The 18,986-nt window shown below is 39.3% G+C and overlaps 1 protein-coding gene across 3 annotated transcripts in view; it reads left to right on the top strand.

Annotated features, from left to right (window-relative positions):
- The window catches only part of ttll5 (tubulin tyrosine ligase-like family, member 5), an 85,153-nt gene that overhangs the window by 7,688 nt on the left and 58,479 nt on the right, over positions 1 to 18,986 (top strand). For all 3 annotated transcript variants that reach the window (XM_038291541.1, XM_038291539.1, XM_038291540.1), the window contains 5 exons: positions 2,486 to 2,555; positions 2,627 to 2,711; positions 6,698 to 6,799; positions 6,918 to 7,009; positions 7,109 to 7,216. In XM_038291541.1, the coding sequence (XP_038147469.1) occupies positions 2,486 to 2,555; positions 2,627 to 2,711; positions 6,698 to 6,799; positions 6,918 to 7,009; positions 7,109 to 7,216 (457 nt within the window). The remainder of the gene's footprint in view (positions 1 to 2,485; positions 2,556 to 2,626; positions 2,712 to 6,697; positions 6,800 to 6,917; positions 7,010 to 7,108; positions 7,217 to 18,986) is intronic.

The following is an 18,986-nucleotide window of genomic DNA, read 5'->3' as shown; positions in this document are numbered from 1 at the left end:
ATATAAAAGAGAGTCCAGATTTCTTAAAATAATTGTATTTACCCTTCATTTGAGTAGGTAAACAAGATGATCTACAATTAGTATTTTTGCCCTTAAAATAAGATAATTATATATCATGTACTTGAAATAAGAGACTGCAGTAGTTTTTCTGGAGAATTATTCATTTCAGTGCATAATTCCCTCTACATCCAATCAAAATTAGTAATGCTCATATACTTCTGCTTTCTCTGAAATCTATTCTCTTCTCCATCAAATCTTCGTTTCTGTCTCAGATAAAATTTTTCTTGTACAGATATTTTCTCCTCTTGTTTACCTCCTTGTGGCGCGCAAACTGCGCTTCGCTCGAATTAGAGATATGCTCGGAAACTCGTCGGCTCTGCTTGTGGATTTTTTTTTTACTGGAGCCGGAACGTCGCCTAGCAACCTTTCCAGCCAAGAGATCGACAGCTTTCGAAAGGGTGCGCTTGTATTCTTCTACTGTTCTACTGTTACTACTTACTGATTTTAAAATTGCTGCATATTTTTTTTTTTATTTAAAATTTAAATAGTCTTATTCCATTGGTAAAGTGTCTTGCTTACCTGCACAGTTCAAGAAAATGCTCCTCTTTTTAAGAAAAACTGACCTACCTAGATTTTAATGTTTTTGCAGTGTAACTGTCTATACAAACAGATTGTTTGCTAGCTTAAAGTTCACAGCTGAAGGTTTTTAGTATTTGTAAGGATGTTGGCTACCAACACTGCAGCATATTTAGCTTGATTAAGGATTCATTGAGGTTGTTATGGATTCAGTCAAATGCAAAAGCACAGCTTTGCTTGTCCATCCGGCATTCAGTAATCCATTCTGTTACCAGATGGTGGATATAAGGAAAAGGAATTCACCAATAATGGAGCTGTTTTATGTAATAAGCTGTTCCTGGTTAGTGACTGAAAATACACAATCTACAGTATGTGTTTAGAAACAGAAAAACATGTCCATACTGCATGGAGCAAGAAAAATGGTTCAATTTAAAAACTAAATAGAAAGAAACCAAATGCTACTCTCTTTGATGAAGTAGCAGATAGGTCTTAACCCTTAAACTCTGTTTGAATTGCTTTGAGTACTTAGATAATAAAATGTTAAGCACTCACCTGAAAAGCTTCTCCACTCCAAGGGTAGTTTTATACACGTCATGATCTAATGTGAAAACAAGAAATAGCTAAAACCTAATAAGAATCTGTTAAACTGTAAAATCAAAAGAACAAAATATTTACAATATTCTGAAATAAAAGTGATTATAGGGCTATTCCTAACTTTCTTAAGTGCAGAAAGCTATTTGGCAATAGTGTTTTCCAGAAGCAGACCTCCACAAAGGGGATTAAACAAGACGAAATTGGATTGGAGTGTAAAATAAAGCTTTCATAAATATTTACTATTATACTGCATATGAAATTTCACTTTATTTTCTTTCACTTTTCATTTTCATTGCTACTTTTTCCATTTTACTTTCATCTTTATATTCATCTGTCCTCGCTGCTCAATTCTTGAGGTGCTTTAAGCATTTCTCTCTTAATGAAAACATATTTTGGGTTGTAATTGAACCTGATAGCAGCTGTAAAAGTGGGAGAATAACTTTGAAGTAATTACAGAAAGGATGGGTGTAGGATCCAAGTGTTTATAAAAACTACATAACACAGTGAGGATAGATTAGCACATACTGGAAACAAAAAACCCTGGATCTCCCTTTTATTAAAACCGCCCTTGTGTCAGTCAACTACTACTTCATGTGTAAGCACAGATTTACATTTGGAGTGTGGGAGTAAAGTTTGCGCAAACGGACCTAAAAAATGTTGTGTGAACCCAGGCAGTCACTTTGCCAGATGTTATCCGAGTGTGGGGGTTGCACTGATACTGTTGTCTTTGAAATAAGTTTCAACTAGACATTAATAAGCGCGGGCGAGTAAATCACACACTTCCAAGGTCTTGGCTCTAGGAAGAGGCCAACAAGGTTCTCACTCTTGGAAAATATATCCACAATTCTTCTTCTTCTCAAGCATTTTTATGCAACGGTGGAAAGAATGTCAGCTTGATATTTGGAGAGAAGAAAGAAATATGTTCATCTTTTTCGGTTTGGTTTTCCTCTGAACTCTTGCCAACGCTGAGGTTACTCTGCCCCCTCCCTTCCAAATCTCGACTCAACTTCACCACCTGCAACACATTTCAGCCTCATAAATGACCCATCTCCCAGCACCAGATTGTGTTTTTATAGGCTGTTATTGAAGGCTGACCTGCTATGACCAGCGTCGCAGAAAAGGCTCCCAATGTGAGGGCGCTTTGATGTTTATGATAACTGCAGTGTCGTGGCAGCTGCTTGGAGTCCATATTTGATGTTGTTTTAAATGAAGTAACTTGTAGCTTGATGGTTTAAGCTCTGAGATGAAATACTGACTGCATATCCTCTTTGTGTGTTCATCTCATTGTCAACTTTACTTTGTTTCTTACAAATAGCCAAATCAGATTTCAATGGATGAAAACATCTTGGTGTCTCGCTACATTAACAACCCGCTGTTAATCGACGGTAAGACACAGTAGACCATTTGTCATTTTAACATAAAGCTCTTTATGATTAATCGCTTTCTTTTCTTGCAGAATTCAAATTTGATGTTCGTTTGTATGTAGTGGTGACATCCTATGACCCACTTCTCATCTATGTCTATGAAGAGGGTCTAGCTAGGTAAGCGTTAGTAGGTTTTTAAACACTTTTGGAATTTTGCAGGTCATTCAATGTATTTTGAGAAATAAAGCTACTGCAGTAATAAATACACATGCTATTATGTGTACCTCCTCTCTGATTAGGCCTATATCCGGAATACTGGTAATATGCACCTCTGCAGGATTACTGTAATGGGCAATAGCCCACTTTGATGGTTGAGGTCCAGCTTTTCAAATGCAATTTGCTGTATAGGAATATAATATAAGAAAGACATCCACTTTACACGGAAACATTCACACTGTAAATACTAACACATAGCAGCTCCCCAAAATATATATTGAAAAGAAAATACTTTGCATACTTTAAACTTCAAAAAAGTAGTTACAAAAAAATCCTACAAAGAAAATAGCCATTCTTCTAAAAAATATAAACTAAGCTAAGCTAAACTAAGCTAAATTATTTTGAAATAAATACATAAAAAGAGAAAGATAAATAGATAGAATCAGGCATGGACTGTATAGTCCAGAGGTGCCTTGACATAATAGCTTGTGACTCTAAAAAGACTGATGACCCCTAAAGATGAATACAAAGAGATCCATACATACTTTAAGGTAAACTAAATAAAATAATTTTTAAATCAATATATCTTTTTTTTAAATAACATTTGTTTAATTCATAATTTCAAAGGTGCTTTTAGATCGGATCTAATTGGACATTTAATTATTTTGTTGTGTATTTGACAATTTAGCAGTATAAATAATATTTGAATCATGCATTGAAATAAATAAATTACATATCTTTTTTTTTTTTGGGAAACTCAAATTTACGTATTTCATGTTATATTCTTGGCCCTCCATATAGCTTAGGGATCACATCACAATGATAGTGAAACCATCTAATGGCTCCTACCTGGTGTCTAGAAATGTCCGGGGGGTCCTGAGCCCTACTTTGGGAACCCCTGAGTTCATTAAATGTAAAAAGTGTTTCTACTGCTGAGTAAAAAGCCTTGAAATGAACAAATGTTTGAATTCCAGTTACCTATCTGACACTGCAAGGTTTAAAAATAAAATAAAAATCTAGCCTCATACAGTATCATGCTACCTGAAAGAACCCATATGAAGGCAAGCGGAGTTCAGTAGAGTACAAAAAAATGTTGTCTTACCATAAGTACCCCTTTTAGTCAAAAGTATTGACAATTGTCCAAAAGTGGAAAGTACAATAACTGAAATAAAGACTATTTTACTTAATCTTTTAATTTGAGCATTTAATTTTTATTGTTTTATGCCTTCCATCTCAGATAAACAAAACAGCATAAATATGTTGCCTGGAAGTTAGTACCGGTAAGTAATCGAAATAAATGCAATAAATTTATAAAATAAATTTATAAACCTATATTTATAAAACTGGAGCTCATCTGAGTAGCTTTATTATAATGACGTTTAAGGTTGAGGAATTGGGTACAAAACATAGAACAAAAACTATAGTCAGACTGACTCAATTGGTTTTATTTGTTTTCATCAAGACACCAGAGCTACTTTGATGCAATACAGTAGCTCAGTGTGAAAAACAACTGATCCCAGGCTGTTCTCTACATCTGTTCCTCTACTTGGTTTTAATGTGTCACAGCTGAAGGTGAACTCAAACATATAAGAAAAATATACTTTTTGGGTGTTAAAAGCTTGTTAAATTTTTTTGTTGGGTCATCGCGAAGCAAAACACATCAGAGCCCAATTTTATTTTTTACCTAAGAAATAAAATTTCAGGATTTTGAAGGGGAGTGTTGGCCTAGTGGTTAGAGCAGTGTGCTCATGCTCTGTGAATTTTGCAAATACCCGGTTTGATCCCCACAGCCTCCACTCTGGGTCCCTGAGCAAGACCCTTAACCCCACACTGCTCCCCAGGTGCCACACAATGGCAGCCCACTGCTCCCTAAGCGAATGGGGTAAATGCGGAGATACATTTTGGGGGAGTGGCAGCCTAGTGGTTAGGGCATAGAGCTTGGAATCCTGAGGTTCTGAGTACGAGCCCTGCTCCCACAGACTGCCACTCTGGCTCCATGAGCAAAAGAGCCTTAACCCCACACTGCTCCCCAGGTGCCACACAATGGCAGCCCACTGCTCCCCAAGAGGATGGGTGAAATGCAGAGAGTTCATTTCGTTGCTCTGTACTTGTGACAGTGTAATGACTATAAAAAAGCTGGAAAGAAAAAAAATATTTTCATGTACCTCTTGCAATGCACTGATGGACCACGAGAGGTACACGTACCCCCGGTTGAATCACTGGTCCAAAGCATAAAAAAATGAGAAGTAATGCAAGGATCACAGACAATAAGTAGTCTCACGAAATCACAGTGACATTTTAAAGTACAATCCTTATAATTCTAGAAAATATAAAAACATTACGATTGTATAAAGTAGAAAACACAAGAAAGCACAGGAGTTGCTAAACAAAAGCATAAACTAAAACAGCATAACTATGAAGAGTCATTTAGTTTTCTGCTATACCATTTCACAACGTTGGTCCAGACAGGGAGGCGGATTGCCAGTGGCGACTGTGGATTACCTAGAAAGATTATTTTTTTCTGATAACTTCTCTAGTGAGTTCAGTTCCAGCTTTACAGAACATAAATTACTACACTACCTAATCCACAGAGGCCTGCTGCTTTATCAGTGAATTAACGTTTTGTGTGTGTGTGTGTGTTTTTAGTGGAACTAGGTGAAGGTGATTCTCATATTATAACACAGGAGTAACTACAAAAGCATTTTACACTGTAAGATAAATGCATTTACCACCTTTGATTATTCTTCTTTGCACCATTTCTCAACAGAAGTTAAATTTGTTAAGTTTTCCTCTCTAAGTATATAAATGCTGTAAATAATCCTTGTAACTTTCTATCTCTAAAAGTGTTTTTAAATCAGGAAACAAGGCTTGGCGGAGAGCTTCTGAATATTTCCACACAGGGACAATAAAGAATTATTCTGCATATAATTTGTTACTTATATTTACATGTTTAAACAGTTTTATGTGTTTTGATAAATGATATACCTTTCACATGAATTAATTGCTGTAGCAGAAAAAAAAAAAAAAAACTTTAAAGATGCTGTACCTGTAGTGTTGAGGTGTTTGTTTTTAAAAACACTGTTAATTTCCATCAAAATTAGGTCGGACTCTGTTCTAATACTTTTTTAAATCTCTAAAAGGCTTAAATAAATTCAAGTAAAGCAGAATTATCAGCTTAATGTTGTAGTAATTTAAAATTTATCATGATATTTACATGTTATTATGTTCTATTTTTTATGTGCTTTAAACATGGATTTGATGGATTTTCAAAATTCAGCTCTCATCCATCATGGTGGTGGATTTTCTGTTTCCACAAGAGGGCGACCCAAGCTTTTAGAAACCAACTGCTCTGTCAAGCTGTCCTGGCATGTTGAAACAAAGCTCTCCATTGTTTCAGTTGTAGAATGTGCTAATCAAATTTTAGTTTTATGTCATTGTTCAGATATTATCTGTGGATAAGCTTAACAAAACTGCACAATATTTTCTTGTACTTTCTGTTCAAATCAAGATTGTTTTTCTAAACTAAACCATAAACAGACTGAACAGATACAGGTAGGCCTGGAGAGGGAAGATGATTTACTGAATAGCTGGCTCCTCGCCTCGCTCTGATAGAAATATGCGCTCATGCTAAAAACATTGTGCCACTGCCCTCTTATTCTGCTGGCTTCATTATCAACTGTGAGCAATAAATCATGGTCAAGTTCCGAATCTGGCTTTTATCTCTGACATTCCTTTGGTGGTGTTGATATTCAGGTACGTGGTGGTTTGCCAAGGAATTTTCATTGTAACACATGTGGCACCTACTGCTGTGAAACTCTATCAGAGACAATTTTCTTCCTTATGTGCTCCAATTATTAAGTACAGTTTTAAACTCATGAATGTAGAAAAAAATGTGTTTTTCTTTGGTTTAACTTGAGTTAAAGAAAACCAAAACTGTTTCTCCACAGATTTGCTACCGTAAAATATGACCAGACCTCAACAAACATCAAGAACACTTTCATGCATCTCACCAACTATAGTTTGAACAAAAAGAGCAGCGATTATGTCAGGTAAGCTGACATAATATCTGCTTCACATCTCTTTAGAGTGTGTTGCTTTTAGGGGAAGCCCCCTGACTCATCCCTTTACCTTAGCTTTAGTCTTTGAAGCGCATTTCTTCCCTTTCAGCTGCGATGACCCTGAAGTTGAGGATTATGGCAACAAATGGAGTATGAGTGCAGTGTTGAGGTATTTGAAGCAGGACGGAAAGGACACCACATGTGAGTAAGGCAGTTCTATTTTTTTTTTCTAGGATCTTTATGTTTATAAGACTCAATGAGTTTGATGAATTACATTTATCTCCATTTATTCTGTTGTAGTGTTAATGAGACAAGTGGAGGACCTGATCATAAAAGCTGTCCTGAGTGCTGAGCTGCAGATAGCCGCTGCATGCAAGATGTTTGTTCCTCATAAAGCAAACTGCTTTGGTAATTATTCTCTTCTTTGGTTTTATTACATTATATTTTTTATCATATTATAGATTTCCTTCTTAATACTGGCAGAAGGACTGAAACAATTAAACGGATTAATCGGATTAATCTTTGATTAATCTTTGATTAATCGAATACCGTATTTAAAAAAAAACCTTCGACTAATTTTGTATTCGAACCATTGTTAAATGGAATATAGAGACTATTAAACATGCCTTTAGCTGACAGAGCAACCCATAGAGCAGTAATTATACGGAAATTGTAAAAAATAAATAAATAGACATTTTGCATTTAAGATAAAAACAAAAATAGCCTGTCAGTATGGTCCATCCAAAACTCCTCCAGAGGAAAAATTTGAGTTTCATCTGGTTTCATTTTGTAAAAAGTCTTCTTTAAAGAATCTTTGGCTATTGGATTATTAATCGATGAATATGGAAAATAATCAAGAGATTAACTGATTTGCAAAATAATTGTTAGTTGCAGCCCCAACCGACAGAAGTTTTGGAAGGTGTCATAAAGTTTTTTCTACTAAGTATTTATAAACATCATAAGAAGCAATACTTATGATCTGTTTAAAGCCTCTTTATAAGCATCTAGTTTTGTCGTTCTCTGTGTGTGGATGATTTGGTTTTTACTAACTTCTGGTGTGAATTTCACATGACCATGTGTGTTTATCGAAATAAAAAGTAATATCTTTAGTATTTATCTTACCACTGGGGTGACCATACACAGCACACTATTCACATTTCCTTTCAGTTTCACATTATCCATCACTTCCCGTTATAATGTCTGCCTTCTGGTCCATGCTGAGCTAATAAAGCCTTCCCGTCTGTTGTTCCCCTTTATCCGGCCGCCGGCTTTTGGAGGACATGTAGACTGAAGCAAGAATTTGCTTCCTCTCTTCATTTGCCATTCAAGCTTTGCCTGATTTAGGCTGACTGTTTTCTTGGCTCGTCTTGCTCAGCGGCAGGCTTGTGTGAACTCCATTTTGGAGCCATTACCCATGTTAGTATTGGCATTAATTGTTTGCGCTCTTTCTCTGAGTCTGGCAGTCTATCTGAGATTTTGGGGGCTTGAAAAGAAGGGAATTGGCTGTGCTTCTCCAAAGCATCACTGTCTCTTTCTCACTCACTTTTTCTTTGCTTTTTTTTTTTTTAAATGTGTCTTTTTGTTTATACCACCCACCCCTATTGCTCACACTTAGTTTCACCTCTCAGATACCAGAAAAATAGTGGCTTCCCAAGACATAATAGCTCCTGATTGGTGGTTGTTTGGGCTGTATTGGGCACGTAGAAGCATGGATTCATAATCAGAGAGTTGCCTGCATAAAGATGCAATCTACACCCATAGCATTACAGCTGTGTTGACAACTGCATAAAGTTAAGGTGTGAATGTTGATCCTGCAGGTATTTTCACTAAAATGTATTCTACCAAATCTTGACTTGCGTTGCAGTTATCCACATAACAAGGACACGATAACAGTCTGAATAACTTTAATCTTTCTAAAGTAACATTTTTTGTTGTATTTTTTTTTATTATTCTTGCTTTGTTGCCTTTGTTCAAAAGTACACAGTACACCAATAAGCAATACACAGAGGACACAGGTGAAAAAATATATATATATTACTTTTAGGTTTTCTATTCAATCTTTACATTTTTTTACACATAAAGAAGAAAGACGTAATGTTGCCCGTTACACTATTTCATTATTTTATTTTAACTTTGGAATCCAACCTTCTGGACAGGTTAGGTTAAAATGAAAAGTCATGCCCATATCTTCCATTGAAGAGATCTCTGGCCAGAGATAGCTTTCAGAATAAAATGTGTATAATCTTCTAGATCAAAAAGAAACTGAGACTGCCATCCCTGCAGATGAGGCTTTTTGCTTTGTAAGACTTTACTTTTAATGAGTCATGAATGAATCACTTGGACATCATAGCCAAGGCTGCACAGAATTAGAGCTACACATGTGGACAGACTTGTTGGTATCCACAATGGTCACAGAAATAAGGAAGCTGACAAAGGTACTGAAAAAAAAAATCAAAATAAACAAATTCCATGTAGATGAACAGATGCTTTAGTGGAATGATAAAAAACCTCATGAAACAGGCCTGGAAAAACATGATTTTGCCCTTAACTTAATATTTTGTTGCACAACCTTTTGAGGCAATCACTGCAATCAAATGATTCCTGTACAGTAACTGTCAGTGAGTCTTCTGCTCCTCCCAGCAGGTATTTTGGTCCACTCCTCATGAGCAAACTGCTTCAGCTGTCTCAGGTTTGAAGGCTGCCTTTTCCAGACAGTGTATTTCTGGTCAGGGCTCATAGAAGGCCACTTCAGAATAGTTCAATGCTTTCCTCTTAGCCATTCCTGACTGTTTCTGTGTGCTTTGGGTCATTATCCTGTTAACCTGCAACCAAGACCAAGATGTCTGACTCTGGGCAGCACATTTCTCTCCAGAATCCCTTGACAATCTTAATATTTCATTGAACCCTACATTACCCTCCTTCATGTTTCACTGCAGGGACATTTTGTTTCTATGAACATAGAGCTGATGTGCCTTGGCAAAACGTTCCATTTTGTCTCATCTGCCCATAGGACATTTTCCCAGACGATTTGTGGTTTGTTAACATGAAGTTTGGCAAATTCTGTTTTTTTTTGTTTTGTTGTATGATTTGCTTTCAACAATGCCTTCCTCCTCAGTTGTCTCCCATTAAGTCCACTTTGGCTCAATCAACGACGGATGCTGCGATCTGACACTGATGATCTTTGAGCTTGAAGTTCGTCTTTAACTTCTTTTGAAGTTTTTCTGGCCTCTTTTGACACCATTCCCTTTAGCTGTCTTTTCATTTTGTCATCAGTTTTCCTCCATTCGGCCACTTTTGGGAGATTGGTTACAGTCTCATGGATCTTATATTTCTGGATAATATGTGCAGCTTTAGTCAAAGGAACATCAATTAAGCTGCTTGGAGATGATCTTATAGCCTTTGCCTTTAACATGCTTGTCTATAAATTTCTTTATGATCTTATGAGAGGACAATATTTTTGCTTTTTCTGGTCCATGTTGAGTGTGGTACCACACACCAAACCAGTAACTACCAACATCCCCAAATATAGGCCCACTGACTGATTAAAAGATTGTAGACACCTGTGATACTAATTAGTGGACACTGATTTAATATGTCCCTTTGGTCACATTATTTTCTGTGTTTTCTAGGTTATCAACATTTTTGTCCAGGCCTGTTTTATGAATTTATTTTTTAAATTTACTGTTGAATCATGGTTGTTAAGCAATGTCTGACTTTCAATTGTTCATTTTCATTGATTTTTAAATTATTGTTACTTTTGTCAGAGTTAATTCTGTGATCACTGTGGGATTTTCTCTCATTGATAAATTAGGGGCACCTGTCATGATTTAGCAGGATTCCTAGCCCAGATGCAGAACTCACAGAGACTCAGGCAGGATTAAGTCCAATATTTTATTGGATGAACACACAGGGTTCTGCCCTGGAAGGCAGAGAGGACAGAGCAGGTTAGATTCAGGTGTACAGGTTAACAGGTTTCCAAAACTCACAGGTTCACAGGTTCAGACAGGCGGGGTTTAACAGGCAGGGTGGCTCAGGTTTGCTTCCATGGCAAGGACAACAATCCGGCTCAGAGGAGAGCTCTCACTCAGCTTATATAGGGAGAGCTCTTTAATCAGCAGATGGGGATCAGCTGTTTCTAATGAGCGCCAGCTCTCAGGAGAAGATCCACGGCGCCCTCTGGTGGGCAAGCCTCTGGATCCCAACCGACAGCAGAACCCCTCAGAAAGGGATCCACATCGCCCTCAGGATGGCAGACCTCTGGATCTCAACAGACAACAGAAGCCCACAGAAAGGGATCTACATCGCCCTCTGGAGGGCAAACCTATGGATCCCGAAAGGCACCAACAGTTCAGTGTATTCTCATTAGGAGTTCGTATGAAATCGTACAAAAAGTTATGCACCGTAATTTTGTACGCTTTAGACGTTTTTTTCGTCTTATTTCGTTGTATTTTTACGTCTTGCCTCGAGACAAGATATCCTTGCCCATGCGCATCTTACGCACTATTCAATAATATAGAATTTAACATACAATTAACCCTAACCCTGACCCTAACCCTAACCCCAACATACAAAACAGCAAGAAACGTAGTTAGAGACATGAAGACGTAATTATTGCACTGTTTTTCCCAGTTTTACGTCCGTCCGCGGATCTGCTTTTTTCGTCTGTCTGCCTGCGCATGCACACTGATCTGTTTTTTCGAGGAAAAACGTCCAAAATGTTTCATACTAACTGATAATGAGAATATGTTGAACAGTTTTCTCTGTGTGTATGTTACCCCATATTACATCAAGATGCACTCAATTTGTTGTGTCAAACTCTTCTTATGAGAACTTTCCATTAAGTTCTATTCATATTTAATTATTTTCTATGTTTCTATGCATTAATATCCGTACATTTCTGGAATGAGATCTCTGACGTTTCTCCAGGTATCTGTTGGAGCCCTTCTCCAGTTTGGGGGTTACTGCCCTGAGTGCTCCATTGACTACGGCCCCTACCATTGCCATCGCCTTTCATGCTCTTTCTAGTTCTTCCCTGAGTCCTTGGTATTTTTCCTATTCCTTGTGTTCTTTTGTCCTGATGTTTTCTTCCTTTGGGATGGCCACATCGATAACTTCTCTGCTGCTTATCAATAATCACAATGTTTGGTTGGTTGACCACAACAATTTAGTCTGTTTGTATCTGGAAGTCCCAGAAGATCTTAGCTCTGTAATTCTCCACCACCTTGGGAGGTGGTTACCATCTTGACCTGGGGGTCTCAGTTTGCATTCTGCACAGATTTTACACTATAGCAGCTGCTAGGTTATGACATTGCATGTATTCCTTTCCTGCCAGTATCTTACATCCTGCTGTGAGATGCTGGGCTATTTTGGGGGCTTGCACCTGGGATCTTGCCTGGTATAGTAGACCTGGGCCTCTATTGCTCTGATGCTCAAGGCCTGCCCCTTTGCTGCCACTATCAGTGCTTCTGTGCTGTCCTCTCTAACTATTGGAAGGATTTGTTCCTATCAGCTACTTCAGCTATCTGTTAGTGGTACATGCTGATGTTTTTCCTCCCATGATAGATCCTCCGGTTCCTTAATTTCTAGTTTCCACTGTCTGAGACATTCATTAAAGGAGAAGTTCGGTTTTTAACACTTTTAGCCCATTTTCTGTAGTGTCCAGGATGAAATCGAATGATCGATACCAAAATTTTGACAATTGGTCCTGTCTCTGCTTTTTGGCTCATGCAGAATCACCCCCTGGCTGCTTCAGAATGGCTTCCATAGTGCATGTCCGATAATGTCCTTAAAACAACCTTAAACGTTCTTTTTTTTAAATATGCTACTCACCGGGTCGTCAGCGCTGTTCAATGACGTTCCAAAAAAAGTTTTGTGAAGAAAAAACGTTCCTGTAGTGTTTTATTTAGCATTTTGTAAATCCCATTGAGTTCTGTTGGAATAGTCAATATTCCGCTGCCACCGGAAACGGAAATGGGGCCTGTTTACACAGTTGTAGTCTTTTCGCTTCACTCTGTGTACTCCGACGTCGAGGTGCTAACGTCACTGTTAAACACTTTAAAAAACTCTGAAAATGGAATACGAAAGGTGGATTCTTGATTCTCGACGTCGGAGTACACAAAGTGAAGCGAAAAGACTACAACTGTGTAAACAGGCCCCATTTCCGTTTCCGGTGGCAGGGGAATATTGACTATTCCAACAGAACTCAATGGGATTTACAAAATGCTAAATAAAACACTACAGGAACGTTTTTTCTTCACGAAACTTTTTTTGGAACATCATTGAACAGCGCTGACGACCCGGTGAGTAGCATATTTAAAAAAAAGAACGTTTAAGGTTGTTTTAAGGACATTATCGGACATGCTCTATGGAAGCCATTCTGAAGCAGCCAGGAGTGGATTCTAAATGAGCCAAAAAGCAGAGACAGGACCAATTGTCAAAATTTTGGTGTCGATCATTCGATTTCATCCTGGACACTACAGAAAATGGGCTAAAAGTGTTAAAAACCGAACTTCTCCTTTAAGCGCTTCATTCCTTGGGACCTTCTCCCTGATGTGTTCTTGGAGCTCAGAGGTTTCATCTTGAATGATGGTTCTGATGCTCCCTAGACCTCTGCCTCCTTCTTTGTGCTTACTGTATAGTAGAGGTAGGTGATGTGGAGTCATTAGGTCCACTTGTGGTAACTCCATATCTCCCAACTCTGGTGTAAAGTCTTTGGGTATTGGATTTGGTGTGGAACCAGCCATGCATTGTGAGTAGCCTCTGTTTTCCAGGTGCTTTACTCAGCTAAAATAGTCATTGTAACTCTAGAGGAGCTGCAGACACTTTCTGCTCAGGTGGGAGATTCTCTTGACTGCACAGTTATCTTTCACAAACTTTACAAATCTGGCCTAACAGATAGAAAGGAGAACACATTGTTAAAAGAAAACCTTAAAAAGTCAAAGTTGTAGTTTGCCTGAAGTAATGCAGGCAACATATCAAGAAAGTTTTTTTTTTCATAGAATACAACTCTACTTTTAAAGATTAGTAGACAATGTACTGTAAATTTCCTTATACCTTTTAATCACGTCTTTTTTTGTTAATGCTTTGTATAAAATACTAATATTGAAGTTGTTGTGATATTTATAGTGATATTGAAGTTTATAGTTGTAAGTTGACACGGTATAAAAAAAGTTTTATTCATAAAAATACAAAAAAAGACGCTCAACCTGCAAAACAAAAGCTATCAAGTCCAACAGTTTTGCTTTACACACTTAATAAAATATGATCTGCTGTGAACATCTCACTTCAGTCCTATCGGTTTACTGTTGAATTAGGCATAATTTTGTTGTCTACAGATGGCCCCAAGGTAGTTAATTATGGCATTCATGATGTGTCTGCAGGATTAAGTTTCCAAAGACAGACATTGACAGTTCCAGAGGACCACCCTCGTCCTCGCTCTGTTATTCTGTCTTCACGCGCTTGTATTGCATGCAAACTCCCTCTCTGACTTGGAATATTTAGGTACAGTAGGAGCACAGGAACATGCTTGAACCCGCGTGGAGCACAAGTGTCACAAACATGAAGGTCCGTCTAAGCTTCTGAAATTTAGGCTTACATGTTTGTATCATTAATTCATGTCCCTAAATACAGTTTCTCATGCAAAGTAATATTTTGTCCCCCATACTGTACATTCCTAATTTTGAACATGTTCTCCCACCCTTTAACCAACAATACCCCAATGTTTCTACTACTTGTGTGTGTGTATTATCTCAGGAAAATGTGGTGATGAAAGTAGTAATTGTTATGTGTTTTATACAATGTTTGGCATGTCTGGAAATGAGTTTTAAATCATTAAGCCTAATTTGCTTTGAAATATTCCCTGTGATTTTTAAAGTCTTTTTATGTGTTTTAAAACAATGGGATTTCTTCCTCAAATTGCACAGTGCATCCACGTGTGCATAGGATAAAAAAATATCTTTTTATAGCTCAGTAATGTCTCATGTGGGATGAAACAAAAACATTTTTTTTCACTATTAGAAGTGTATATGGGTGTATGAGTCTTTTAGCTGGGAGAAAATGCCACCCATGCTGCTCCTCACCACCGCTATGTGATTAATGGACTGGCTTTTTTTTTGCTGAGAGATGCTGATTACAAGATGTTTTGACTAAGATCTGATTAGCCAAGCCAAAGCCATATTTTATTACACACCAAACATTCCACTTACTGGTACTGTGTTCCACTGAACATACCTCATTAAGTGTTGAGTATTGGTTGGATATCCCATTCTCCATTTAAATAACTCCTACTGTAGTGTTTTCAACCTCGAAGATGTTGGTGACACCGAGTTAAACCGCTAATGAAGACCCAGGTGCGATTCAAGCGTGTTTATTGCCTTCATCGAAATGCGGTGAAAACTGTAATAACAGAAAATAAACTCAATCTCTATACAGAGTCGTTGCATACAAATTAAAAGTCCATCAAACTGAATAAAGTGACATTTCAGCATAAACAACAACATAATGCAACTTACGGCATTCCTGTCTGATAATTCAGCGTGGATGGCATCAGATTTCACATTTCCATACCGTTTGCAGCACATGGACCTCTCTGTTTCCTAGCGAAACCCGGAACCGGAAGTGCGTCACCACAAACCGGAAGTAGATTTTACCGATAATATTTTTCTATAAAAACGTAAATAAACTATGAATTATACATCTATTCAACTTCTAATCACTTTTAGCAGCATTAAAACATTTTTTAATATTATTTCTTTAACCCATGAACTTATCTATTTAACAAAATGCCTTAAAGGCAACACACTCCCCGTCTGGCCTCCTGAGGCCACTGTACTAAACAAACATTATACATTCAGTCCTTTGGCATGAGAAGAATAACCTCGGTAACCGGTCGCATAAAAGTCTTTACACAGCCTTAGTCCCATGCCTTCACCTCGATCTTCCTTACTCGGTCGTCCTTGCCTGGGAAAGTGGCAGTGACTCTTGCCATGGGCCAGCTGTTCCGTGTGACCTGCTTGTCCTTAAGCAGAACCAGATCACCGACTTGGAGGTTTCTGCGGGATACGGTCCATTTCTGCCTTTGTTGCAGTGTGGGCAAATACTCTCGCCTCCAGCGGGTCCAAAACTGATTTGAAAGAGCTTGGACCTGCCTCCATTGCTTGGTGTAGAGGTCTTTGTCCAGGAAGTCTCCAGGGGGTGGTAAAAGGCAAGATTTCTGTGTAAGGAGTGTTGAGGGAGATAGGATAAAGGGGTTCTCTGGATCAGAGGAAACTGGGAGAAGTGGTCTTGCATTTATGATGGCTGTGATTTCGGCCATGAGTGTGGACAACACTTCGTGAGTCAGTTGCGACTTATTTTGAAGTAGCATGGAGTCCAGGATTCTGCGGGCGACGCCGATCATGCGCTCCCAAGAGCCTCCCATGTGTGAGGCATGTGGCGGATTGAATTCCCAGGTACAACCTTGATCTGATAGATATTGTTGCATTGATTTGTCCATTCCTAGTTCTTTCGAAGCTCCAATGAAATTGGTGCCACGATCGGATAGCAGCTGTTTGGCGGGGCCTCTTAGTGCAAAAAAACGACGTAGGGCGTTAATGCAGCTGGATGTGTCTAGAGATTCGATCACCTCTATATGCACAGCTCTCGAACTCATGCAGGTGAACATGATAGCCCAACGCTTGCTCTCGGCTTGTCCGCCCCTGGTACGCCTTGTTGTTATAGTCCAAGGCCCAAAAACATCAAGGCCGACGTAGGTGAAAGGAGGACATGTTTTGAGGCGTTCGGGTGGTAGGTCTGCCATGCGTTGTTGTTCCTGTTTTCCGCGCAGCTTGCGGCAGATTATGCATTTGTGGATTACTGAGTTTACTAGTCTTTTGCCGCCAATGAGCCACAAACCTGCAGCCCTGATTGCTCCTTCCGTCAGATGACGGCCTTGGTGTTTCACCAACTCGTGGTGGTGACGAGTGAGCAGAAGGGAGATGTGACTGTCTTTGGGGAGAATAACTGGGCTTTTCTCAAAGTTCTCAATTTCGGAGTGTTTGAGTCTGCCTCCCACGGTAATGAGACCGTTCTGTAAGACTGGGCTGAGCTTTTGTAGGGGGCTCTGTTTTGAGACTGGCTTTCCAGTGTTAAGAGCAGAAAGCTCCTTTTGAAAGTGAGCCTTTTGTGTCTCTTTGAGAATAACGTTCTTTGCTTGAGCTATTTCCTCTGCAGTACGTGGGAGGTGGCATCTGTGCCAGCCTTTGCATACACTGTTTGGGTTAGTCCCATTGAAGGATTTTGCAATGTGGACAAGATTTGCTATTGCTCTGACCAACGACTTGAATGTTGAAAACATCTCGAAGCGTTTACTGCTTAGTACTTGGAGATGAGTGGCGTAAGTTTTGACTTGTGGCCTAATTTCAGAGTCTTTGTCTGGTTTGATCAGCTCAAATGTTTCACTGACATATGTTGTTTCCACAGGAGAATGGTGTATGAAGGATGGTCCAGTGAACCATGTGGACTTTGTGAGTTGAGCGGCTGGCAAGGACCTTGACGCATGGTCTGCCGGGTTTTCCTCTGTGCGCACATAATACCATTGCTCCGGCTTTGAAGACTGGCGAATGCGCTGTACTCTGTTGTGGACATATGTGTAGAATCTTTTTGACTCGTTACAGATGTAGCCTAGTACTACCTTACTGTCCGAATAGAAGCGCACTGCGTCGAACTGTAGATCTAACTCATCTTGAATGAGATCAGCCATTTCTACTGCCAAGACGGCTGCGCACAGTTCTAGTCTCGGAATAGTAGGTTCTGACAAGGGAGCTAGCTTTGCTTTGCCCATTATGAATCCGACCTCAACTTTGCCGTCTGTTTGAACTGCTTTCAAGTAGGCTACGGCTCCTATCGCCTTAGTTGATGCGTCTGAGAATAGGCATAGTTCTTTGTGCGTTGTTTTACTGAGTGAGGTAGAAGTGTAGGTCCTAGGAACATGTAGATCCTTTAGGTCCTGAAGGGAATTTCTCCATGTTTCCCATTTACCTTGTTTGTCCACTGGAAGGGGTGTGTCCCAATCCGAGTTTTCTGAAGTGAGTTCTCTGAGTAGAGTTCTTCCTTGGATTGTGATAGGTGCTAATAGGCCCAGAGGATCAAAGACACTATTAACAGCCGACAGAACGCCACGCCGAGTGAATGGTTTGTTTGTGGTGGCCACTGAGTAAGTGAACGTGTCCGTTGTTATTTCCCAGACGAGGCCAAGGCTTCGCTGAGATTGTGTTTCTTCACCACCTAAATCTAGATCCTTAATGACTGGTGCACAATCTTCAGGGCAAAAGGCCTGCATGACTGCCTGTGAGTTAGACGCAAACTTATGCAGGCGCAGGTTGGATTCTGCGAGTGAGGCTTGTGTTCTTTGCAACAAGTCTATAGCCTCATCAGGAGAGGGCAAAGAGATCAAGCCATCATCTACATAAAAGTGCCTCTCCACAAAGTTGACTGTGTCAGCACCATATTCCTTTGCACCTGCTTTAATGGCTTTGCGTAGTCCGTAAACGGCAACTGCGGGAGATGGTGAGTTTCCAAATACATGAACTTTCATGCGATAGTCAATAACTTCCTTGTTTACATCATTGTCCTTATGCCACAGAAAACGGAGGAAGTTACGGTGGTCCTCACGCACCATAAAGCAGTGGAACATTTGCTGTATATCCGCCATGACAGCAATGCTCTCTGTTCTGAAGCGGAGAAGGACTCCAATGAGCGTGTTGTTTAGATCGGGACCAGTGAGGAGAACACTGTTGAGTGAGACTCCGGTGTACTGGGCACTAGAATCAAAAACAATCCTGATCTGATTTGGCTTTTTTGGGTGGTAAACTCCGAATGTTGGGAGATACCAACACTCCTCTCCCTGTGTTAGTGGAGGAGCCACTTCTGCGTGACCATTGGATAAGATCTTTTCCATAAATGCCAAATATTGTCCCTGCATATCAGGTTTCCTATTTAGGTTGCGTTTTAGGGATGAGAACCTACTGACTGCCTGCTCTCTATTGTTTGGCAATCGCTGGCGCGGTTCTTTGAAAGGAAGCGGGGCGACCCAACTGTTGTCCTCGTCTCTGTACATAGCATTTTCCATTATTTCTAGAAACAGAGTGTCTTGTATTGAGAGAGCTGGTTTATTATCATTTTCTGTCCGACTGAACACTGT

Source organism: Cyprinodon tularosa, unplaced genomic scaffold (assembly GCF_016077235.1).
Source record: "Cyprinodon tularosa strain WSP-4 unplaced genomic scaffold, ASM1607723v1 ctg3, whole genome shotgun sequence".
NCBI lineage: Eukaryota > Metazoa > Chordata > Actinopteri > Cyprinodontiformes > Cyprinodontidae > Cyprinodon > Cyprinodon tularosa.
This window is presented reverse-complemented; position numbering and strand designations above follow the sequence as displayed.